This window comes from Athene noctua, chromosome 1, assembly GCF_965140245.1.
Source record: "Athene noctua chromosome 1, bAthNoc1.hap1.1, whole genome shotgun sequence".
Classification (NCBI taxonomy): domain Eukaryota; kingdom Metazoa; phylum Chordata; class Aves; order Strigiformes; family Strigidae; genus Athene; species Athene noctua.
This window is the reverse complement of record NC_134037.1, coordinates 180,564,114-180,589,749: the sequence shown is the minus strand read 5'-3', so window position 1 is coordinate 180,589,749 and position 25,636 is coordinate 180,564,114. Positions and strand designations below refer to the sequence as shown.

The 25,636-nt window shown below is 42.8% G+C and overlaps 1 protein-coding gene across 1 annotated transcript; it reads left to right on the top strand.

Annotated features, from left to right (window-relative positions):
• The first annotated feature begins 3,473 nt into the window (after window positions 1-3,473).
• GRPR (gastrin releasing peptide receptor) lies at window positions 3,474-24,968 on the top strand. Its single transcript, XM_074929821.1, has 3 exons — window positions 3,474-3,892; window positions 20,660-21,011; window positions 24,576-24,968. The coding sequence occupies exons 1-3, from the start codon at window positions 3,474-3,476 to the stop codon at window positions 24,966-24,968; spliced, it is 1,164 nt and encodes a 387-aa protein (XP_074785922.1).
• Window positions 24,969-25,636: the final 668 nt, after the last annotated feature.

The following is a 25,636-nucleotide window of genomic DNA, read 5'->3' as shown; positions in this document are numbered from 1 at the left end:
AAGCATTTATTGAAAGTATCCGTGGAATCTCTCATTGTCCAACAGAAAACCATTATAATGCAGGACCAGGCTCCGGAGACCTGCATTATTCTATTCACAACCCCACCAACAGCCTGTTAAGTAACTTTGTGCCAGTCACCACTCCTTTTTTGTGTGCATGAAGGTTACTCTACCAGTGAAATATGGATATTGATGTTTACCTTCCTTTGGAGAGAGGCTTGAGAGCTTGAAATGAACATTATGCAGAGGTGGCTATGCTCATATAAATGCCCAGACATTTTGCCTGCTCAAGGAAGATAAATGCTAGAGTGACATGATGAAAAAGGTACACCATTTATAATAAACAAAACCTCTCATCTGCAATTTATGACAAGACAAAAACATCTCTGGGAAACATCCTCAACATTTCTAAGTTACTTCTGGGAATGTCTGCAGGCTAGGCAATTGTAAATAAAACCTGTGTCCTTCATGCTGATAGTAGTCATGTGCCCTGAAACAGTCTATTACATCTGACATAAATAATGAATATTTTTATAATCTAAAGTAAGTTTCAAGCTTCACAGAATCTGAAGGGGTTTTGTGTTTGTTGGTTTGGGGATTTTTTTTCCTATTCTGTATTTGTCTTTTCAGTATCTCATTCTCTGTGGCCAAAAGAGGTTGTCCTAAAACCTGAAGCCTGAGTTTGTGAAAACCAAAAATTAGAAAGTTGTAGCTGTAGATGAAGTGTTTCCTGGAACAAAATAACAGCCTTGCAAGGGTGAAGGTGAGGGGAATCCTCCCAGGGGTCATGAGAGTCCCTTTCTTACTGATGGAGACACCTGAGACATGGTATCTGCCTATACTCACCTCAAAAGACAAGTGATCAACACCACTGTCTGCTGGAAGCTAAGAAGTTGTTTCCAGCATTACTTCCCTTTCTTCACTTTGCTCAACCCACATTGTTTGCTATGTAATGGAATGAGAGATTTCAGTGTAGAAGAGTTTAAACAGTGATGAATGAGGACTCAGTGGTTCTATTAGAGGATTTTTGGCAAACAGACCGTTTTGTTGTCCATCTGGAAGAATAAAGGCTCATGATGAGAGCTAGAGCTGTTATGTCTCTAAGTGATAGGTTTACAAATCCCAGAGTCATTTTAAGAGGAAGGGACCATAGGAGGTCTCTGTCCCACCTCCTACTCAGAGCAGGTCACTGCCAACTGCTGGGCACAGGGATCCACCAAGGGTTACACTGAGTGGCTACTCCCGCTTCTTCCTCTCACTTCCAGAAATGCCCTTTCTACTTTATCCCAAAGCCAGAAAGCAAAGAGGGGGAAATGTGTGTCGCTTTGTCATGCAGCTCCTCTGACCAGACATTCCAAATATCCTGGGGAAAGTTCTGTGAGAGGTGTCCCACTGCGCAGTGTGGCTGGGCTCTTCAGTGGCTCCAGAAGCAGTCTCTCCATACAGAGCAGCCTCTCTGTGCCTTCAGTACATCCTGCTGTGCCAAACGCAGCACCAGCTCTGGCTGGCCTCTACCCAAGCAGGAAACCTTGCACCAAGCTGGCCCTGACCCACCAAAGTGCTTTCGCCTGTGCACCCTGATCAAATTGTGCACAGTAGCTCTGTGTCCTCTGCTTTTAACAGGGGCAACCTCAGGTCTATTTTTAAAAGCAGGTTTTTGTCCAAAAGAAATACTAGAAAATTTGGCTCTCCTCTGTTCCTTCGACCTCAGCACAGCATGCTCCTGGGTGTCTGGCTTGAAAAAACTATGTAAGTAACCCTATTTGAAGTTAAGGGTATACATAAGTCCTTTGTTGACTTAGAGTGAACAGCGGCAAAGAAGCTGAAAACACTGACCCAGGTCACAAGAAATAGGCATTGAAACAGCTACTGAAGTCTCCCCCTCAAAATCCCACCCTGGGACATGGCTTTGGAGGACCTGGAGATTTTTCAGATCATGTCCTGAAATGCTTCCTTTATCTAGAAACCAATGATCAAACATTATGCCTGATTTAATTCACCTCCCCCCCTCACTTCCAAGTAATTCTAGCAGTTGGTAAAACCTTCTTTTGCCTGCAAAAATGAGCAGCCGCAAGGGAAATGTAAATTGCAGTTTCATTTAATTCTGCAGGCTAGTTTCCAAATTAATTGTATTTCTCTACAGTCCAGAAAGTCCTCATATATAATCATAAGTAGCCTGTTATATAGCAGTAAGTCATCAGTAATAGTTATACCTTAATTAAGCTCTAACAAAGAGCATTTTCAGACTTATAAGCCAAGCAAGTTTCTCTCTGCTGTGTCTAAACATGCCTTACCTGTAGATGACAGTATGATGGGTACCTCATAAATAGAAATGATTGCACTGAACAGCAAACTTTGTCCCTCATTATTATTACCTCCAAATTAAAACATTAACAAAAAACATGCAAAGTTCAGGCTTCCCTGGTTAACTGCAGGTGCATAGTGCCAATACTCATTTGCCTACCTTAACTATAATGTTGATTTTATCTTAATTTGCTTTATTCAATTCATTTGCCCTGGGGGATGAATTTGGCTTCATATCATCATTCTCTTTCATTGGAACAATTGAATACTTGGAGTGCAAACAAAGTATGTGTGCTCTTATTAAAGAAGGTGTGACTGCTTTCCTGATCACGTTATTTGCAGTTTGAAAAAAACTATTTTTTTTTCTTTTTTTTTTTTTTTTTCCCCCGAGGCAGTGAACCTCATCTAACGAGCTATAAATGAGCAGATTTCCCCCCTCCCCTTCCTCCCAAAAACAGTTACCGGTGATTTAGGTGTGGATTCGACTCTGCCCTGCAGCCGGGCAATGAGGAGAGTGGCCAGCAGGTGGCTGGCATTCCCCGGCGCTCGCCCGCGGCTCCCCCGCGGTCGCCGCAGCCGCTGAAGCGAGCCTGCTCTCATCGGGGGAAGCAGGGGAAGAATTGACGTCCAGAAGATCCTGCCTATAGGATCCGAGCCGTCGGCGGAGCCCCGTTTTTTTTTCCTCGCTTTAAATCCAGCTGGCGAGTGCAGGTGCTGAAAGCTGGGAGAGATTGGCAATGCAGCGCGGCAGAAACTACCAAAAGTTCTTGCTGTTTGTAAGTCCCTTGTTTCAGACACGGTTCTGCTCAGCAGACCTGAAGCTGAGAATTTAACACGCCTCGATTTTGAAAATGCCTCCCACTCACTGGTCTTTGAATTTGATAAACGGCCTTCCAGAGCTGAGGAATACCTAACAGCTGAGCCAAGTCAATGAGGAAAACGCAATTTTCAGGATTCAAACTATGCTACAGGGTGTTCTTTCACCTTATGGAAACAGTCCTGTTGAGCAGGCTGCAGTTGCTTTGTTTATTGTCAAGATGTGTCACAAAGTGACTTTTAAACTCTTCTGACTGTTTAAAGCCAGCAAGCAGCAGCGCAATTAAAGCAAAATATTTATTTCAGGATTTTCGAAGAAGAAAGTTGTCTTCTGAGAAGAGCAAAGTAGGACAATGGCATCTGGAGAGTGCCTTCTGCTAGACTTAGAAACAGATAACTTCATTCTCTACAACATCTCTGTCAACCAGAGTGCAAACCTTTCCCTCCTCAGTGACAACTGGTTCTACCCAGCGTTCCTCTATGCCATCCCCACAATCTATGGGATCATCATTTTGATAGGCCTTATTGGCAATATCACTCTAATTAAGATCTTCTGTACTGTGAAGTCCATGAGAAATGTCCCTAATTTGTTCATCTCCAGTTTGGCTCTGGGAGATTTGCTGCTTTTGGTGACTTGTGTGCCCGTGGATGCCAGCAGGTACCTTGCTGACGAGTGGCTGTTCGGCAGAACTGGATGCAAACTTATCCCCTTCATACAGCTCACCTCTGTAGGGGTGTCAGTCTTTACTCTCACTGCTCTCTCAGCTGACAGGTAAGCTGGCTACTGTAGCCTTGAAAAGAAGCCTGCATAATTGTGACTCCATAAAATTCATGATTACAAATGCATATTTTAACATAACGAGTATATTTTTAATCTAATGAGGGAAAAAGCGCAATTTCACTTAATTTCTGGTGATTGTGAGCACGCTACTTGAGGAGGATGCAGGCTGAACTTTTTCTAGGCTGAACTAAATGTTTGTGCAGTTTAGCTAATAGTCTAGCTTAATTAAAAGAAAAACAAGATCAAACTAACGACCAGAGAGACAAAATGCCATTAATGAAGCTCTGCTAAAAGATAGCACATTCATATTTGCCAAGAAGATAATTGATCTATATTTCAAGGAGTGTGAAGGCGCTGGAGCAGCAATTTAAAGTGCGGTTAGAATCAATTCTTTCTAGTGGCTTCTCTTCCTTAAGGCTAATTACATGTGAAGCAATATTTCATGAAATATGTTCCAAATATTCAAATGAGGATGCCTGAAGCCAGGAATCCTGGTTTGCTGCAGCCAGTATATTTCCCTTCATCAAACCATTTGCCTCTTATCCAATCAAAACTGATCCATGCTGTTGGTTCAGAAACTTTGTCTTCCAATAATGCTTGGTAAAAATAACATGTAATAGCGATGCTATTTTAAAATATGTGAAAACAAGTTTTCTGTTAACAAATTATATGCTTCCATTAAGCCAGCTCTATTTTAGATTTCTGTGAAGCTCTGGAAAACTGTCTCGGAGCATTCAGATTTAAATTCAAAAGACATTTTAATTTGAATGTTATTTAGAAGGATGAAGTGTACCTTTCTGGAATGGTTTTAAGTATTTATTAGACTGTTGGCTTTTACAGAAACTCCTATGTGCATCAGAGAAACCAGGGTATTTTGTTTCTAGTTTGGATGCTTCAGAGAGAGATTAAAGATTATCACCATGCTAAATTTATAAAATCTCACAGAAGTATTAAGATTTCCAATGAGAAAAATTATTTCAGTTTTTTTTTTTTTTCTCAAAAAAGACCTGGGGATTGTATTTCTTGGTCACAAAGAAATTAAACTGGGTTTGCTTTATGTAGTCCCTTGCACACCACTCTGTGTCTCCCCCTCCCAACCTACTTCAAACCATCAGACTATTTTTGTTCAGTTTTCAAGGTAGTTTATATACATATTTCAATATACAGTATGTGTTCTCATTGAAAGCAGATGACTCCATAGTGTTTCAGAGACAAAATTGTCAATATGTTTATTAACTCCTCCATGTTGGTGTACATATAAAAATAGCACTGTCTGCCCCAATAGTAGATGGCAAACAGGCCAATGTGTAGACAAAAATCTTCAAGCAATTTGCTCTAAAAGTGTTGGGAAAATAGGAAAACTTCACTAATCCCCCTTTAAAGGATCACCTACACTTTTACTCCTGAGTTTGTGGCTGGATCCCCACTGCTTGCTCTGAAGAAAATGTTAGGCAAAAAATAAGTATCTCTCCAGGAAACTCATCTTTCCAAAGCTGTAACGTAAGTTGTTTTAAGGAGCGTCAGGAAAAGAAAAATGCATCATAAAGACTATTACGTTGGATTCATTGCTATCTGATCACGTGCCACATAAAGTAAACATTACAAATGCTTTTACTGAGCAGCTCGTCAATAGCGTTTTTTGCCTGAAGTGAACAAACAGAACGGAAAACAGCAGCTGTGGCAAGCTTGGGGTTTGGTGACTTTAAATACTGAACTTCAACTTTATCTGGATCCTGTTAACCATCACACTACACCGGTGATCAAACATTATCACGCTTCTCAGTGCCACTTGTCAATAAGGGAGACAAGCATGCATGTGGGAGAAGACTTTGTTCCCATTTCCAAGGGATCATTTTACCCTCTTCTAAATAGTAACAAAACTTTTACCTTTATTAGATCTATGAATTTTAAATCCTGTTCATTGAACCACAAATGACCCTTATCTATTATGCTTGCTGAAGTTTCTGATTTGGTGTATCAACAGCAGTGCTGGGATAATTTTGTTACAAAACAATACAGCCAGCTCAAAGATTTTGTCAGGTCATAGCCTATTAGTCTATTTTAATTTCCTTAAAATTGTCTCCCTGAACTCTAGGCCCCAGTATCAATCATGTCAGAATCATTAGGAAAATAAACTTAAAAGGGAAGGAAGGGAAAACTTTCAAGACGCAAGTTGACTGTGACCAGCATAGTGATGCCTGCCTGGGTCTGTGAAGGGACTGGCAGCCCAACACCCTGATGTGGCCCCTGGGGCAGGGAGATGCTGATTCTGGTACCTGGGGTGGTTCCATAGACAGCCATTTCCGAGGTCAGATGTGGCATTGCATGAAGGATGAGCAGCAGCTCAGCCCTGCAGGGAAACACCTGCAGAAGACAGAGTCATGGTGGTGAGACCAGGGTAACACAAGGACTCGGGAATCCAGCAGGTAATGCCACTCAGACAGCAAAATCCAAGCTCATCTCTCTTGGCTTTTGTTGTCTGATGTAAGAAGCCACTCCAGGATAGTCAGCAAGGTGTCCTCTAGTCCATGGAAAGAGATGCCTCCAGAGGAAACGGGATAAATCACTATGTCAAGGTACCTATCTGCTTCCCTGGGTGTAGAGGAAGCCTTGCTGCTTAGCACAGATTAGATGCCCATATTTGAGATGGCTAATGTTGTGATGTGAACCCTACCTGAGATGCTCACATGAGGCATGTGGATGTCCCTGTTCTCATGAATCAAAGCCATAGACCATGGGAGAGAAAAAACATCCTAAACCATCTACTATGAGAAGCACCACATAGCACTTCCTTCCAAGGAAAGGAAGATTTGTCAGTGCACCACAGACCCTTTGTCTATAGTTCATCTCCTGCAAAAAATAATAATAAAACCCCCTCAGTTCCAGTGTCCTTCCATTGACAAAAGCAAGTGGGAACAACTGCTGACATTACCAAAGGTATTGTGGTGATGCCTAGAGAGACCTGGCATCGTAGGAGGCAGAAATTTGCTGTCTAAAGGAAAGCATTTGAATGTGATATAACAGGGTCATTTCCAAAGATGTGTTTCAATAAACACAGTATGAAAGGCAGTGGGTAGGTGTGATGGGCACATACAGCACATGACAGAGCGGTACATATGCTGCATGTTACTACAATTGTACAAATCATCTTGGTTGCTTTGGTTCACCTTCTGAAAACAAGGGGCCCAATTTTAATAGATGGCACAGCTCACATTATGGGCACAAGGGTATAACTTTTCTTTCCATTTCCACTTTCCCATATGTTAGGCAGGGTTAATAATACTGAATCTATCATCTGCTGGTGACTGCAAACACTAAGCTGAGTGCCTTCTTCCAACACAGAGCACCTAAAGCTGCTCAGTGGTTTGACCCGCCAAAGCCTAGTGGTTGTCAACAGAACCAACTGCTCACCTGCAAACTTTTTTCAAGGAGAAACAGAGGGACAAACCGGTGATCTCAGCTTTTCCTGCAGTGAGAGCCTCCCAGCCTTCAAGGTGCTCTGGATGCAGACACAGGTTTAGTTAGGTAGGGCATAGCCAAAGGATCCCAAGGTGCTTAGGCTGGCTCTGTGTACGGTCATGAGATCACATCAGGCTAAAGGTAGATTCTTCGAGAGAGAGTGCAAGAAAGGGAAAAAAAGAGTTAACAATATTAGTGGGACGACTCCGCTGGCTGCAGGGTGCTTGCATCTGTCTAGCTGCATTGCAGGAGCAGTGGGAGCTGTGGGTGAGACCTGTTCTCCCGTGAGCTTGGCAAATACGCAGAGCAGACAGGAAAGCGTTAAGGCCTGTGGTGTGCTTACAGCCACCCTCCATGACTGATAAGGCGCCAGGGCTGAGTATACAAGAGCAAGGAAACAAGCAGTCTGTCCGTGTGTATGCGTGTTTGTGTGGTTTGGGACTGTAAATGGGGTTGGCAGGGGAAGGACATCTGTCTGCTCTGCTGCTCTGCTCTGTCGAGGCAGCGGATTTCTTCAGTTGCTGCTCAGCAAATCCCAGCAAAGAGGAAATTTGGGTTCATCAGCTGGCCTGCCCTCCTCCTCTTGGGTGCAAGGGAAGGGATATAGAGGCGCCTGTGAGAGCGGTGGCACCTGGGCCGCTTGCTCAGGCAGAAAAGCCAAGGCTAGCTCAGCCAGTGACAGGAAATTAAGGAAAATCTTTGCACAGTAGGAGGAAAAGCAGCCCATTTAATTGCCCTTGTCATGGGAGATGTCTTTATTTAATTGATTGTTTCTCCCGTGACTGACAGGGTTTATACATTTGCATTTGAATTACCCGAGCTGTCAAGCACTGATCATGCTTCCCCACTGTTTTGCTGACATAGTGAAAAATCGAAATGCCCTGGTGCTCATGCAGTGAAGCCTTCCTGAAGTAATGCTGTTTTTACAAGCACACAGCAGAGTAAGTGTGAAGTGTAATTGGAGTTTACAAGCAGCATCTTCACTTTAAACACCTTGGATTATCTGGATTTTAGCACTGGCCTGCCAGCCAGAGCTGCCTGCTGGCCTGTGGTGGAAGGGAGTGACAGTGTAGTGAGACACATGGGGTGACATTGTGGGTGAGGTTAGGGGGCTTACCTTGGTAAGATCAGCTGCAGACAGCAGGAATTGCAGTCATGTGGGAGACCTGAAATGAGGACATAAGCTTTGGAAATGTTGACCTTAGTGCTTGGGTGCCGGGATGGGTGCAGGGATGCTGCAGTGCTTCCAGCTGCACTGGGTCCCTTGAAGTGGGTCACAGCCACAACTTCTGATGTTCCTCTGAACTCATGACAGTTCGTTTATCTAAGAAATATAAACTTCAAACAACATTCTCCCAGAAAAGCAGTGGTGAAAGGAAAGAAACAAATCCAGAATTTCTAGAAAGATACTTTTAAATATTCAAAAATCTTTGTTTAGTGGACGCCTCTGTGATTTGGATGTCTCCAGTCCCCATTACTATTATGTACAACACCTGAGGAGGAGTAATATCTACACATCAGTTCATTTGTTTTATTTTACAGTCACTCAATTATGTCTCCACAAGAGATTGAAGGAAGCATGCAACCCTATGGAAAGCCAAACCATATTTCCATTTAGTTGATTTACAGTGACACTTCTTTTTTTTTTTTTAATACCATCAGTTGTAAAGTGTCAGGTCCATAGTGGTTATGAATTTATTCTGAGCAGTCTAGTCACAGCATTCATGAAATCTCTTCAGGTCACTAAGGAAGTATTTTGGAAAAAATTACTTGTGCTGTGATTTACTGTGCAGCCTCAGGAAGGTTTTGAGAGGGTGGTGGAGAAAGCCTCTAATTCAGTTGATGCAAGTTGGCAGAGTGATACCCCCATACATACATTTAGGATTCACTGACGTGACCTCAGCCAGAACATTGGTCCTTCCAAGCCAGGGAAGAAAACCGGGGGAGCTCCGAACTCCAGCTCAAAGCCTTCCCTCCCACTGAAGCACTGGGCAGCTCCTCCTCAACCCTTGCTGCTAGCACGATGTCCGTGCTGCTGCTGGTCTACCTGCGCTGATGGCACAGGGTACGTACAGCGAGAGATACATCTATCTCTTTCAGCTGGTGTACAGTCTTAGATCCTGTGTTGCTGTGTCAATATAATGTAAACACTCTTAGAACCCTTGGTTTTAGCTCTCGTTTCCTCAGCCCTGGATCTGTCTGCACGAAGAGAAACAGATCAAATAGCACAAACTTTCTGAATATCTTGATTAGCAGGAGCAGATGGCAAAAGCACAATAGATGCACTTCTATAATCAGGAACATAAGAGCTTCCATTTATATCAGTGGGACTGGCGTGCAAATTCAGGGTTAGAGTCAGTGCTAATGTGCTGGAGACTGTCAATATTTAAGCAATCAAAAGGAAGAAAAGTTGGATTACCTATTGTTTACATTTCAGTAAAACCTAAAAACCCCAATCAGTTGTCATGGTCTCGTGGTACAAGGCGCTGTACACACCGTTAATAAGGAGAGCAACTGGCCACAAAGAATTTGCTGGCTGTGTGTCAGACAGAAGGCAGTGGGCTGGGGCATCACCATCGCTGCAGGGAGGCAAGCTCACGGTGGTCCCATCGGTTCATGTGTTACTACTTGGTGTTCAGATGTGGACAACAGCCTGGCTGACAAAAGTAGAAGGGAGTTGAGCTGAAAAAGAAGGCTGTCCTGTATATTCAGTGAAACATTCAGTAACTGCTTTGCTCACAGACAGCTCTTTCAAATAACCTGTTTTCCTTTTATTTTGAAAAGAGACTCCACCGCTAGCCTTGCGGAGTCCCCTCATCTTGTTTTTCACCAGTTCTGCACCCACACGCCCACCTCTACCCCATACCATGTCGGACACCACGGGCCACGAGAGCTCCTGCCCATAGCGCACTCTTCGATTTCCCCCCACACTGCCTGTCATGTGTGACCTCAGATGGAGCAAGGGATTTCGGTGTCCAGAAGACCAGCCCGTGCCCTGGGGCAGAAAACAAGGACTGTGCCTGGGCTCCTCGCAATGCCCAGGCACCAGAAGGCATCTAAGCAATAAGATAATTGCTGTACTCTAGAGAAAGATAGAAAGCTGGAGTCCCTTGCAGAAAGCCACCCTCCTGATGCCAGGCTAGTGATCAGTTTAACCAGACTGCAGAATACTGTGGAGCATCGATGGGAGAGCTCTGCCCATCCTGTCCTTGCCTGCCCTCTGGCTAAGACGTCTCTGAAGCTCTGTGGGAAGGCTGGACAGAAAACAGTACCATGGCACCCTGAGAGGAAGAACTGTTTCTTCACACCTGCAGACAGCCCTGAAGCATAAGATTTAGACACAGACGGTCAAATGACCTGGGAGAACCAGAGATGCAGATGCCAGACTAGCACCAAATGCACTAGTCATGCAGTTTAGCAGTATTTCTTGCCTGCACCTGTGCACAGAAGCTGGTGAATACTTCATAGGATTTGGATTAAAACAGATCTTTTTGGTGACACAAAGCAACTTTCTGAGTATTCGGACTAAAGGTGCACATATCACTCTGTGCCCCTCGTGTCTCCAGCATCCTGTTATCCTCCCTGCTTAGAACTTATGTCACATCTCAAATTGAAATTCGTCTGACCTCTAGCCACTGCATAATAATCAAATAATAATTATTATTAATATTAATAATCTATTAATAAACTAATAAGTAAATTATAATAATGTAATAATAAACTAAGAGCATAACTGAAAGCCTGAGAAAGTTGAGGTTCAACCTGGAGAAGGGAAGGCTCCAGGGAGACCTTTCTGTGGCCTTTCAATACCTGAAGGGGCATATAAGAAAGACAGAGAGGAACTTTATACCGAGGCCTGCAGTGACAGGATGAGGGGCAATGGTTTTAAACTGAAAAAGGGTAGGGTTCGGTTGGACATAAAGAAGAAAATTTTTACAATGAGGGTGGTGAGACAGTGGAACAGGTTACCCAGAGAATTAGTGGATGCCCCATCACTGGAAGTGTTTGAAGCCAGGCTGGAGAGGGCTTTGAGCAACCTGGTCTAGTGGAAGGTGTCCCTATTCATTGAAGGGTGGTTGGACTAGATGACCTTTAAAGGTCCTCTCCACCCAAAGCATTCTGGGATTCTATGATAAGAGCAGTCAAGGATAGCACTAGATTGTTCAGCCCCAACATGCAGCTGAAAGCTTATATGGAGGTGATTGTCTCTTGTGACACAGTTGTTTACTGAAGCCACAGAAAGGACTTAAGCATCATATAACTGACTTAGCTTTATACTAGCCAGCTCAGGTACTGCTTACACCAAAGCCATGACATGGTGAGAATGGCACAGGATATCTCATTTTGTCAGGTGCAGAAGAGATGCTCTAATATCTTCTCCCTGGCTCCTCTTTCCTTGACTGATTGTTAATTTTTTTTGGCATAATCTGCTCACTTGGGTCCTAGATATATGATTTTACACCTGGCTGAGTTAAAATGGCTTCTGTTAGACTATGGCCATTTATCCCAATTACTCTACAATACTTTTACAGTTTGGTCAGCCACTATGCCATCTGCAAACTTTCCCAGCAAAAGTTTCATAGCCTGCTTAAGGCAGCTGATACACAATAAATAAGTGCAGCTAGAGCAGGTTCCTTGGGCTCAGACTACAAATGGCTCCATACACTGCTACTTTTTACAGGCATATTTGAGAACCTGCTGGGGACGCCATGGGGCACAGGGTCCCCACCTAGAATGGCCCCAACTCCCAGTCCAGGACTGTTCATTTTAATCCTTGTGCCATGGGAGAGGGGCAGGGATTTCAAGGGTGTGAATATGGGAGGGAGGACCACATGTGCCCTGACATGCACATGTGCATATCTACATGCATGGTCACCCATGCCAGCGTGCCCATGCAGGCTGGGCCTCCCTTGTACACCAGCATGGCCCACACCCTTTTTACATCACCTATAATGTCATGGCAATATAAAAAAAAATACTAAATCTGCCATGCATTAAACAAGACAGACTTACATTAATTATCGTCTGTAGTAGGATTAACCTCTCCATTATTCTATCTGCAGCTGGCCTTGGGCAACCCAAATACTTGCAATTTCCTTGGTCACACCTTCCAGCTTTCTGAACTTCACAACTTTGGAGCCAGTTCTCCACTTCTGCAGAATTTCTCCACTTTTCAAGATTTGTAAAAAAATTAACACCAGTTGTTTAATACAGATGACAAGTTTTCTGCTACATCTGTAGCACTGCATAGCATGGTATAGATACCTCCTCCACATTTGGTATCAAAGACAAATCTCTAGTCATTGCTTTTCACCTTGTCTCACCATTGTTTATATTTTCACCATTTCCATCTATACCTTACTGATTTTTTTTGTTCCTCATGTATTTAAAAATGCACATTTTTCTGTTACACAGCGACCTTTGATAATTTGTTGGCTCCTCCAGCTTCCCTTATCAGTCACGGACAATTTTAAACTCTGATATTTGCTGTCATTTACTTTTGCTTTTTTTCCCATCTGTTGTATATTGATTTTTTTAATTACTTCTTTGAGGTTTTAGCATGACTCCTCATTTTCTCTCATTCAGAGCAGCTTTTTGCCCTGCACCATTTTTCCAGGACAAGGGGGGGAGACAAGGGGGGAGACTTGGAATCAGCTACTAATGTATAGTTAGCATTGCCCCCTTTACGTTTATATTCCCAATCAGTTGATCTGACAGCTGCTTTTAACTTTAGGAAACCTGCTGCTCTAAAGTACCATATATATATGTGTGTGTGTGTGTGTATCTGTATCTAGATCTAGATCTGTATCTAATCTATATCTATCTTTTTATTCTCTTTCCACAAAATTAAGATATGAACACCACGGCTACTATAGCTTAAGAAACTGCTAATTTTTAAGTCAGTGATGAACTCTTTCTGTCAGAACAAGGTACAATATTGATTTATTGCACACCACAGACAGGACTTTTGGGGTTGAGAAACTACCATTTTTAGAAATTTCAGTGAATTTCTATGACTGGCTCTGTGAGTGATCCAACAATTATGCCATGTGTTTAAGTTACCCAGTGATGCTGGTTTTATGCACCAGAGGTGGTACTTCCAGGAGATATAAGGCTGATTCTCTAGTGAGACGAGGGGTTCATATCTGAGGCCCCAGCTTTACTTGCCTTGGTAAGAATTCAGTCCTCAGGCATGCAGAGCCCCACTCCCATGCCACGGACAACCCTGGAGTCTTGGGCTGAGATAGCAAAGCCTTGGATGGAAAGAATCACAGGAGCTTGCTCCTTTGCATGCCTGTTGGTCCAGGTGCCAATGCCAGCGCTCCCAGCGCTGCTACAGACACACACCACATTGCAACGCCAGCACCAGCAAGCTGCTCCACTGGCATGTGATCTGGTGTCACGAAGCATGAGCAGGCACATCCCTCTGACTGTACTGAGCATGTAGGGATGTGCACAGTGGTTAGCAGGTGCTGAGGACCTGGGGCATTGGCTGTGTGGGGGAACACACTGGTACTGAAGTCAAAGGAATGGATCCCTCCCCTCCTTCAGAGAGCAGCTCTCACATCCGTTTGCAAGGACTGCGACAAACTGTGAGGCTGCTCCCACTGAAATCTTTGACCCGGGGCCAGGGTTTCATTCAGAGACTTGGCTGAAGATCGCCTACAGGCAATAAATACCACGGGTGCAAAGTGTGGCTTTTCTGATAAGGAAAGCATCATCCATGCAACTCCCACTATTTCCTGAAGTAACCTTTACATCCATTGTTTTCCATATGTAGAGTTAGTTAATTTCTGAAATACTTTATGCTCTCCATGGTCATGATTATGAATAGCACATTTGCTATCATATGGTAACTATTTAAGCTCTCCTTCGGTAATGTGTTGTAAAATTCAGTGGTCTCTAGAACACACTGTCTCAATTTTGACCTTAGTCATTCCCAGACTGAAATTCCCGTTTGTCCAGATCCCAGGATGATATAGCAGCATGCAGGTATACAGACCAAAATTTGAACACACGCTGCAAAAAGTGACAACTCTGCCACTTTCATCAATGACTCCTTTTTCTTTTCATTTAAATGTTAATTAATAAAAAGAGAAAGTAGGCAGTACTTGCCAATGTATGTAAGACTAGCCCATTAGATATGTCTTCATGCTTATATGCAATTTACTAAAGTAAAGATTTTAATAACAGATGTTCACCCAAGAATCATGCATGATAATGATAATCTTAACTAAGTATGCAGAAAGCGGATAGACCCAGAATAGATTGTTGGATGGGTTAGACAGTCTAGCAATTTTGTGGATTTATTGAATTGTCTTAGTTATGAATATTCATAACATTCATGGTGGAAACAACAAAGAAAGTTTGGGGCATTGCATTTCTCATAAATTTCTTCAGATATTTAGTAAGACTTTTTCTTTGCTTTCCAAGTGGAGCTTCACACTCAACAAGGCTCCATGTGCTTAATTTATGCAGTTTTTGCATATAATCAACTTTTTCTCTGTTGCTTGAGGCTTTTTTGCATGGTAATTGAGCCAGTCCTTCATATTATGCGGGCAAAACAATAATGTGATACTAGTAGAACATAATTACAAAATTTTAATGAGAAGGTTTTCGTTCAGTCTACTCATGGGCCAAGACCACATCAATGTGTGTGCATTAAGCTTACAAATGGGAACAGATGACTGAGGATCAAAGGAACTGTGAATTGCACGTCTTTTCTCCTTCTTTCAGTTACAGGTGGGAACAGAAGAAATATGAGGATGTGCTGACAGAGAGGCAGTTCTTTCATCATTACAACAGGAATTTGTGGGAATTTCAGGAGCTCATTTTCTAGAGACGGAAAAAACTCAAGCGTTTTCACTTCACAGCAGTTTACATGGCTATTTTTGTAAGACATCAATCCATTCCAACTAATCCCTGCATTTTTATTTAAGTTTCAGGTTCACATTAGCCCAACATCTCAAAACAGAGCTCAGTTTAAACAGATTCAAAAGTTTGTAAGTGGATTTCTCACTTCAGAGAAAAAACAGAAAGTGACAATATGGCAAATCTTTCTGCCAGCCTGATGCAGTCTAAACAGCAGGGTTGGTAATGAAACAAAGGCGGGCAAGCCTTCTGAAATTCTCTTTGAACAGGTTTTAATGCACTTGCTTTTTTAAACCATTACACAAATTCAGGAGTGGGGCCCAGGATCTTTTTCTGTAAACAGTCTAGGACATCGTAATGAATGATACTATTTGGAGGAAACTTTCCTTGAAACTCAAGTACTCCTGAAAATTCATTTTGGAAGGACAGTGTCCCATTTCCCTGTAGGAAGGATGGGGAGGATTTTTTTTCTCTTATATTTCTTGCAAGCATGAGATTCAGCTGCAGGAAGATAGGCGTGCTTGAAAGGACTGTGTTAAAAAAGGGCAGTACTCTTGTGGCATAGCCTCTTTCAGCCATTTTCTCTTACTACACTCCTACTGCCGAAAAAAGGAAGAAAGTTATGAAAGCAACTTACCGCCTCTTATTAAGTCAGATTCAATAAATGAGAGTGATGCAGTGGCTGACACATAGTTGCTATACAATCCTTGCTGTCATATTTGGACACCAGTAACATCTCTGACAGCCACCTACCTGTGTAACCAGCTGCCTTCGCTGACATGAGGGAATGATGTTTCTTTCCCATTGCCACTGGCAGCAACTGCAGATATTAGAGGACACAAACTGTTTTGGTTGAAATTAAGATCTACTGACCTACCACTTGTAAAGAGGCTGCAGAAGGTGGTATCTCTCAGATTAGAAAAGCCTGTCTCTTTTTTTGCAACCTGTAGCTACCAGATATACGACGAGGGCTGTTGTATGGGCCATCTACATTAGTTTTAATTGCTGACATAACAGAAGGGGGAAAGGCATTAATACAAATAAAATATAAGAGAGGAAAGGAAGCTAAGGCTGCCTACAATGCCAGCTTCCCCACACAACATAAAGTTACCTCCCTAAAAAAAACCAACAAAACAGACAGTGAGACATATGGAGCTAAATTAAATTAAAATCCAGGGGAAGCATCTGATTTTCTTCCCATGCTTTAGTTGTTTTAATTTAATTTTTGTGGCTGTTGAAGCAAGCACAAATAAGTAGATGAAGGTGACAGTAAAAAACCATGAGGGATGTGCTGGGGCTGCTGCCTTAGGAATAAGGTCCTTTCTCCAGTGAGAGAACAAAATTTCAACCCTTCGTATCTCTATGCTTAGGAACTTACAGGCAATATAACTTTGAGGGCAAAGTCTGTTTATACTTCAGCTGGTGCATATTTTCTTGGCTCAGCAGAGGAGCCCAAAGGTGGCTCTAATATTTTGCACCAGCAGAGAAACTGCATCTAGGAAACTCTGACATTCATTTGGGGCCTTATTTTGATCTGTGACTTTGGAGAGTGTAACTGTAATTGTCTTTTTCATGATAAAGCTACTTCTGTGTTTATATTTGAAGTTGCAGCTTTAGGGCTAAGTGTACGGTATTAACCAATGTTTGCATAGTCAAAGTTTTAGAGTACATTAGGTGGTGTTATCATTAGTTACATTATTATTAACACAAGGATAATGACACAGTTTTCCAGTTTCCCTGGCATATTAACCTCAGTGGGAAAAGTATTTACCACAGAAAAACCTTGCATGTGTCACATTTTAGAGGTTTATGGTCATTTCAGTAGTTTCTGTTGTGAGAAACAATTACTCAGTGAGCACGAGAGGTGCACTCTTCGTGAGCTCCTACCATTCCCCAGTGAATTTTGGGGATTAGGTTAAGAAGTGATCCTGTGTTATATATTACCAAATTATGGTATTCTGGATTAAAGCAACCATCTCACCGGGCTCCTCTTAGAGGCCTGGAGACTGACCTTGAGAAGAGGGATGGCACTGGAGTCACTGTGGCTGGTGAAGGGGAAGATTGCCCTACAGGGTGAATCCTCACAGTACCTCATGAACTGTGATTATAATAATTGCAGTTAAGATAGCCCCACGTGTAATTTCTTTGTGCAGGCTTCTTTGAATGAGACCGCTAGGCACAGAGATCATTGGCATCCAGTGATCACTGGCCAGAAGGTCATTGGTAGCTACTGTGCACGAGGCAGGTTGCTGCTTCACAAGCACAGTGGGAGCAAAGTTGTTCAAGGACTGAGCAGTAGTAAAGGTCAGTGTCTCTTTCATATTTCCTATCAGACTGGCAACCCAGTCATTTTCATCCCAGCCATTTGACAACTGGAGAGAGACTGGAGTTGACACAAGTTCTTAACTGTAACATTTTTTATTCAGCTGAATCTTCAGAAGGCATATTTTTCTTTTTAAGTTTTGGCCTTTGTTGTAGGGCATGAATCATACCTCTGTTTTTTAATCTTTTTTGAAAATTTCTTTAAAAGTGGGTCAGGAATGGAGTTCAGTTGAAAAAAAATTGGTATCAAACAACAATTAGAGACTGAATGTGAGAGCAGCAGAGGTGATAAATCCAGGGCCATGTCTACACCTACTGCAGACAAGCTGAGCATCCAATGTGACATGTACTCTCAGAGACTGTGCTACTGAATGGGTTAAAAATAATGCTGTTGTAAGACTTTTGGATGAGGCCTTACCTGACTGGCCACCTAGGTCCATGGCCTCACTGACCTATATAGGCATATCTATCACCATCCCCTTCAAAGACAGTTGGGTTATTTAAATGCTGGATGTTAAAGATGGGAAAGCTATGTGCCTCAGGCTAACTTTTTGAAAAAGAGGTTGCAGAGGACAAAGCTGTGGAAAGCTTGAAATAATATTTGACACACAAGCTGGAAATACAGATGATGAGAAACAGGACAAAATGCTGCTCAAATCCGGTCTACCTTGCTCAAGTTCTTAAGAAGTGTCAAATAAATGATAAAATCCAGGGTTGACACTATCGGGAGAGTGATGTGAAAAAATAAAGGAATGAAGGAGTTTCTGAACCCCACTCAGAAACCAACCAGAAAGTGCAGCTTTTTCACTCCCTGAGCACCAGCCACGTGCAAATCTTCCAGTGGTGTCCGAGCCCAAGCCCCAGCCCAGGGTGGGGGTCTGATCGCTCGTGCGTGCTCCTCTGTGCACCCTCAGAGCAGCCCCTGCAGCTGCTGTCCCGACCCCAAGCTGGCACGGGAGAGCAGAGCTGCTGAGGCACAAGCTGGGGAGAGACCCATCAACTCATCGGCAAGGTGACTGGAAATGGAGACTCCCACCAGATCAATACTGATCAATTAAGCATAATACTCAGAGGATAACATAGATCACTGAAGATTTCTGAGTAAATTAGCCCACTAACAAAAAAGTCGTGCAGATAGTCAGCAAAAAAATTTGATTCAATTGTCAGGCTTTTTAAGCAAATATCTATCTGTGTTCCTACATCTTACATTTTCAAAACCTGTTTCTAGCTTTGGTTTTTTTGGTTTATCTTTTTGTGCTTTCAACCTCATGATTTGGGTCTACACTGAGCCCCTTACAAGCAAGCCATCTCCCAGATCTTATTTTATATCTGCTCTAGCAGGCTTTAAAAAATAAATTTTAAAATGCCTAATAATCAGTGACAGTATTCCAAGCCATTTCTAATTATGTTCTTTCAAAATTATACTGTTTGAAAATATCATCTTTAATTAACATGTACTAATAAAATGAATTAATTTTCTGACTGTCCCTATTCTATTAATGTTAGTAAAGAAAAAAAACCAAACCAACTGAAATCTCTCTTTTTCTGTATTCTTCAATGCATTCATGTTACTGGAAATTAATATTGGAAAATATTTTCTCAGCTGGCTATATTGTGTAAGATAATTCCTGAAATAAGTATGCCAACATGCCATGTTGATAAGCATACAATAAGCACCTGCTGAAATACCTTCGAATTAACTAAATTTATTAATATGTTGATATGTAATTAATTTCCCTTTGTGTTTATCTTCCTTCAGGTTTACTGAAGATGTTCAGTTAGCTAGTGTTTCCATCAATGATCTGTAACTGGTGAATCAGGCTATAAATTGAGCTATTTCAGCTACATTGTTGTAGTAATCTGCCTAGCTTTTCCATTTTATTACCGCAATAGTTGTAACATCATATTTGTTTAGCTGCTGTGATTTTCTTCACCTGAGATGATGATGATCTTGACTGGAAGATTGTGCTTTGTAGTATGACATCACTTAATCCCCACCTTCATAACGCAAATTAAAGAGGTGCTAAGCAAGCCTGAAAAATACTGTGTCTGGCTGTTGCAGCTGTATAGCTGGAATAAAGGGCAACTGGAGATCTTGGAGAATAAGTCCCCAGGGAGCTGACAGTGACCGAGGGACAAAATGGGCCATGGGCAGTTTGAGGTAGAGCCTACAAGAAACATCCAATTAATTGTAATTGTTATTATAATAATTCTAAAATAATAATTTATGAAGATATTCCTTCTTAATTATCTTTTTTTCTTCTACTGTGTTCCTTAAATGCGTATGTGAATCATGATTTACTTGGAGTGTACACTCCTTCCAAAGCAGGGCTCCAGCAGGTATGAAGCTCTTCTGTTTTATGATCCTCTCATTACATGCATTAGGTTCAAATAAGTTTGCTTCCTTAATTTTCTTGGATTTTAAAATACAATTTTCTGAAAGGCTGAAATCATGAAAGACAAAATTGCAAATCAAAAGAAGTATTCTACATATCTAGCATAGCAAGCAATAGTATTTTTTCCTCAAATAAGTCAGTTAGCAGCTCTGGCTACTTAGCCTGGCTGCACTGAGTCACGGACAACTATTAATTTCCAGCTGCACCACCAAACAGCAATTAAAATGAGCAACATTCTCTTTGTAGCTTGAGAAAACATAAGATTTGGCTTGCAGGAGGCCAGTGTACTCACAGCTCAAAATGAAATGTGTGGCAAAACCTCATTCAGTTTCCTTCAACACTATTCTGTGAAGGGCTATAAACTGCTTTCAAAGAGAAGTCTATGATTGCACTTCCTATATTAATGCTATTTGGATACATACATATTAATGTCAGGCAGCACCATGCTTTGTTGGGTTGATTACAAATTAAATGAACTCAGAATCAATGCACATGAAAATGAATGGACACAAGACAGGTGGCTCTGGTTTAAAATGAGAAATCTATTGAAAACATTGAAATTAAAAACATCAGAAAAAAATTCAGTCCTGAATTTTTTGAATTTGAGTAGAGGAATTTTGGGTTTGTTTTCTAAATGGAAAGGATGAGCAAGAATACAATGCCCCGGTGTTGAGATCAATAAATTATTTCTCTCTTTTTTATTTTTTAGGTATAAAGCTATAGTAAGGCCGATGGAGATCCAAGCATCCCATGCACTGATGAAGATTTGTGTGAGAGCTGCTATAATCTGGATCGTATCAATGTTGCTTGCTATCCCTGAAGCAGTGTTTTCAGATCTGCACCCTTTCCATGACAAAGGGACTAATAAAACCTTTATCAGCTGTGCCCCTTACCCACATTCAGATGGGCTGCATCCCAAAATTCACTCCATGGCATCATTTCTCATCTTTTATATCATTCCCCTATCTGTCATTTCAGTATATTATTATTTCATTGCTAAGAATTTGATCCGGAGTGCTTACAACATCCCTGTGGAAGGAAACATGCATGTGAGGAAACAGGTAGAGACTTGACTTTCTTCAAAAATCCACATTCCCCGTGAATCTGGTACTAAAGAGTGCACATACAGGGAAATTTACACTGGGACAGACTGCATCTGTTGTGCTGATTTTAATAGATTATGTGAGCTAAAAGAATTTAAGTGGTTGACACAAGCCATGGCACAGGCTAAACAGTTAAAGCATCTTCACCTGTTTCCAAGTTCAGAGATTTTGGCAGGGTGGTTACCATGGCAAACACATGCCAAAGCCTGGGAAGGTATTGACTAGGATGCAGGGAAAGAGGCAGAGCTGGGGCTGGTGTTTGGAGATTAAAGCTGAGGGGTGACACAGCAGAAAATCAAAACTTCTCAAAATTGCTTTGTCAGAGAGAGGACCTTGGATACAGCCTTGCTCTGCGAAGCAGTCCCTTTTCACAGAAAGGGAAATGCTAGCTCTGTAATTTGGTTCTCTGTACTGAAAAGCAAATGGGACACAGCAACGGGGAAGTGGGAGTGAGGAAAGCCCCTTCTGCAAGGGCACTCCAGGGCCATGGGTACCGGTCGGTCGGTTGGTCAGGGTGGGAGGAGTGCACCTGCTCTGTGAGAGTGGCGATGGCTCCTGTGCTTGCCATGGCCTCAGCTGTCCTCTGCTGGTGCTGTGCTGTGCTGAGAAATCAGTACAGGCTAGGGAGGGACTGGGGGAGTGCAGACCAGAGGAGGATGGTGGTGGGCACAGGGTCCCCAGGAAGGAGGACAGAGCAGGACAGTGTGGGGTCCCCATAGATGCACCGAAGTTTTATGTCTGGTGGATGGTGTGATCTTTGCAGTGTGAAGTCTCAAGAGAAAAGTAGAGTCCTGGTTTCTCCCCTTTCATCATTATAATTCTCCTTCTGTTGTCTCCAGGCGGGAGTGGTGTTGGACAGAATAACCTGTCCACCCGTTACTTGCCCTCTAGTAAGTCATACTGGTCAATCTTCTTCTGGTCCAGTAGCTGGTAACCTCAGGTTTCACCGTAAGACAGTCTTTGATTTATGTAAGTAGGCCATTTTCTCCAGAATAATAGAGTCTTTAAATCTTTCCTTTGTACCCTTGACAGCAGAGCTACTTCTGTTACTGTCACTCTTGAGTGTTTTTTTATAAGACTCCCCTAACAACCCCACCGCAGAGCTCACTGTTGGGCTGGCTCAGCTGGGACCCATGTATTTCAAGTGCTTCATGCTCTGTCTGAAAATGTGTGGCTGAAAATGTGCAAGTCCTGAACCAAGTAAGGGGATTTAGCCAGGATTTGGCCAAAAATCCACATTCCCCGTGAATCTGGCCTTTCAACTGGAGACTCTTTCCTCTTGACTGCTCCTTTTGTAAGCAACTGGAGAGAAAAAGAGTCACCTCCAGGAGGAAATCCAAATCCTGCATGAGCAACTGGGTATTTCAGGTCAGTGCTTAAATTTGAACGCATCTGAGCGTTGTCCAAGTAAGAAAACAACAGCAGGATAACTTGTTTCTAAACAATTTATTTACCTTGACATATTTAGCTTATTTACCTTACCTCTCTTCCTTTCAACTGAGGTGTGCTTCAACCTAAGCTAAACTGACACAAGCCATTCTTCAGCTGAACAAATGTCCATATAATTGCACCCAGCTGACATCTCCACCTTCAGCTGACCTAATGCTATCATCTCACACATCCATCAGGTGCTAAGGTGCTGAGGTGAAACAGCAAGGCTGGAAAGCTGTGTTTTCTGTCCATTAAGCGATGTGTGATCCCTGAAAACCTCTTTTCCCCTTCTGAATGTGCATAAATCTTTTTCCCCTGCAGGCAATTTTTCTGCTGATTCGATGACTGTTTTGATTAGTGATGATAAAGTGAGTAGTAAAAGCAGCCCTTTCCCCCTTTAGTTTTGGGGAGAGAGCTCTAAAGAAAGCAAAAGGCTGCAGTCTAGTGCTATCAGTCCATCATTCCTGTCCTGTAGTGCATTCAGGAGCTATAGGTCTCCATCTGAGAAAACGGGTATCGATTTCTTTATTGCGTTGCTTCCTTTCTTTATAGTGCAGATGTGGCCTCAATAGCCCTATATCAAATTAAGGATACATTTAAAAAGAATATATGGTTTAGCCAAGGAGAACCCATTCTCAAAGGATTTAATTTTCAGCCTGCTCTCTGGAGACATTATCATCTGGTACATGTCAATCCTTCTGAAGCTCAATGTCTGATTTTCAGTTGGTGCCGTTAAAGGGGTACAAAATAAAGTCAGAATGGTTTTGTCGGGACTCTTTTGCCTACTCCCTGCTTGCAGCTGTCCTAAAACCAGCCTGTGTGAGCTGCTTAGTTTCCAATTTACCTGTACAGCTTGGAAGGGAAGTGAGGATGGGGAAGCATCCCGGGAGCCTGGCCAGGTACCCCAGCTGCACCAGCGCAGGAGCAAGGGCAGCAGGGCAGGGGACCACTTCAGGCCATTCAGGTCATATTCAGGTACAGGGAGTGGGTGACAACAAATTCCCTAGGAGTGCCTGGGAAGAGGTGCAGGGGTTACCAGAAAGGAGAACATTACGAAGCCCCAAGAAGTCAGCAGTGTTACACTTTCCATGACTGCAAACATCTGGCTGCGCAACCTCTCCCAGGGAGCAGTTTATTTCAGCAGGTCTTTCTGGGCAACTGTCCTCTCCTTTTGGGTGACCTCCATCATGGCTCTTGTCTTCATTAGGAAGAAAGATGTGTTTTTCAATGCCATTGTTATCTTAGTATGCAGCACTGGTGGACAAAATGCAAGGTACAGTTGACCTCAGCTCCCCTCTGTTGAGCAATACCTTTGGGTTGACTCCAAACCTGTACACGTAAGTAAAACAAGTGGCTTGTCTGCATGAAGGTTGTACTGTGTACTAGCTGACACTGTAAAAGCACCTTTCCCTGACAAAGCTCAAATTATGCTAAGAGAGGTGGTCATCTATCTATTCGCCACCCACATCTGTCTTCTCATGGCCCCAGCTTTTTCAGGTGATGGGTCCAATTCACCGTTGCCTCTGTGTTTCTCCAAGTGCAGAATTTCCTCTCTGGGTTTCTCTGGCTCCTTCAGCCTCTGAGTGCTGCACTTGGTCTCTCAGGGCCATGAGCTGTTGGCAGCACTTTTGTGTACATATACCACATGGCCCCAAGGCAGAAGGTCCTGCCTCTGGAATCTGTGAAATATCCCAGAGCCCTACCCCATAATTAATAATAATATTAGTAATAATACTGAGTTAATATATATAAATTATGTATGATTGTATATATTACAGGTAGATAACTAATGCAGGTGTCTGCACTTTTGTTGCCTGAGCTGGGATTTTAGAGTGACAAGCCATTGGAATTTTATCTCTAAACAGGAAAGGAAAGACTACTTCCTTACGTAATAAATTTTCAGAATTATTTGGTTTTAGGGGAAGGGGATTGAGGAGAGACAAGGAGGGTTCACCCGCAGTCCAGGTTGCCCTGCTCTGGCCATGCTGCCTGCCATGCACTAGCCCCAGAGCTGCAGCACTGGAAAAAATAGTTAGCTACTGGTCTGAGCTAGGAATAGCTGCTAAACTGTGTTTCTCTTTCTGCTTCCAGATTGAATCCCGTAAACGCCTGGCCAGGACGGTACTGGTCTTTGTGTGCCTCTTTGCCTTCTGCTGGCTTCCCACTCACATCATCTATTTATACCGGTCCTACCACTACTCAGAGGTGGACACCTCAGTGCTGCATTTCATTTCGAGCCTCTGCGCTCGGATCCTGGCATTCACTAACTCTTGTGTCAACCCATTTGCTCTCTACTTGCTCAGCAAGAGCTTTCGGAAACAGTTCAACAACCAGCTGTTCTGCTGCAGAGCTCGCCTCCTCATCCGGTCCCAGAGCATGGCCAGGAGCACCACACGAATGACCTCCCTCAAGAGCACCAACCATTCCCTGGCCACCTTCAGCCTTATCAACGGCAACCACATCTGTCACGAAGGCTATGTCTAAAGGGCACAGTCAGGGACTGCCACATCGTGTACTTAGCACGGCTCTTTGGTTTTGCTCCATGGGGATGGTGAGTAGCACACGCACACATACACACATGCACATGTGCGTGTGAGGAAGTCTGACGTGCTCAGAGAACTCAGAGGAGTTTGAAGCATCCAACATTTCATCCCGAGCTGAGGTGGAAGCATCCAACATTTCATCCTGAGCTGAGGCATCACTGGAGCAGCAGATCATTGAGCACCAGCCCGCAGGAGCTCCCTGGGAAGCGCTGGGTTGCTTCAAGACCTGCTGCTTTTAACAAGAGCAAAGTGAGCATCTTCAGATCAAATCTAGTTTGGCTCTGCAGGTTCTTCATCACTTTCTGCTCAATCCTGAACTTGGGCAGACTTACAGCAGTGACAAAGACCATACCAGGTGCACAAAATTTCTCAGAACTGTTGCATCCAGCAGTTCACAGTAGAATATATTTTGACACCCAAATAAATCCATTTAAATAAGGTAAATACTTTTACAAAGGAGTTCAGTGTAGGTCATTTACAGACTTTTCAAGTATTTATTAATGTTCTGAGTACAGTATTAATTCATGGTATAAAAGATATCAAGAGTTTACTGGGGCATGTCAATAGCCCCATCTGAAATGAGCAGTATCTTGCACCACATCAGTGTGA

What these genes read in the sequence shown, in the direction of transcription:
- GRPR (XM_074929821.1), top strand. Translation starts at nt 3,474, where the DNA reads ATGGCATCTGGAGAGTGCCTTCTGCTAGACTTAGAAACAGATAACTTC. An exon ending in ACTGCTCTCTCAGCTGACAG is followed by an intron (nt 3,893 to 20,659) that starts GTAAGCTGGCTA and finishes TTTATTTTTTAG; the next exon opens with GTATAAAGCTATAGTAAGGC. An exon ending in ACATGCATGTGAGGAAACAG is followed by an intron (nt 21,012 to 24,575) that starts GTAGAGACTTGA and finishes TTCTGCTTCCAG; the next exon opens with ATTGAATCCCGTAAACGCCT.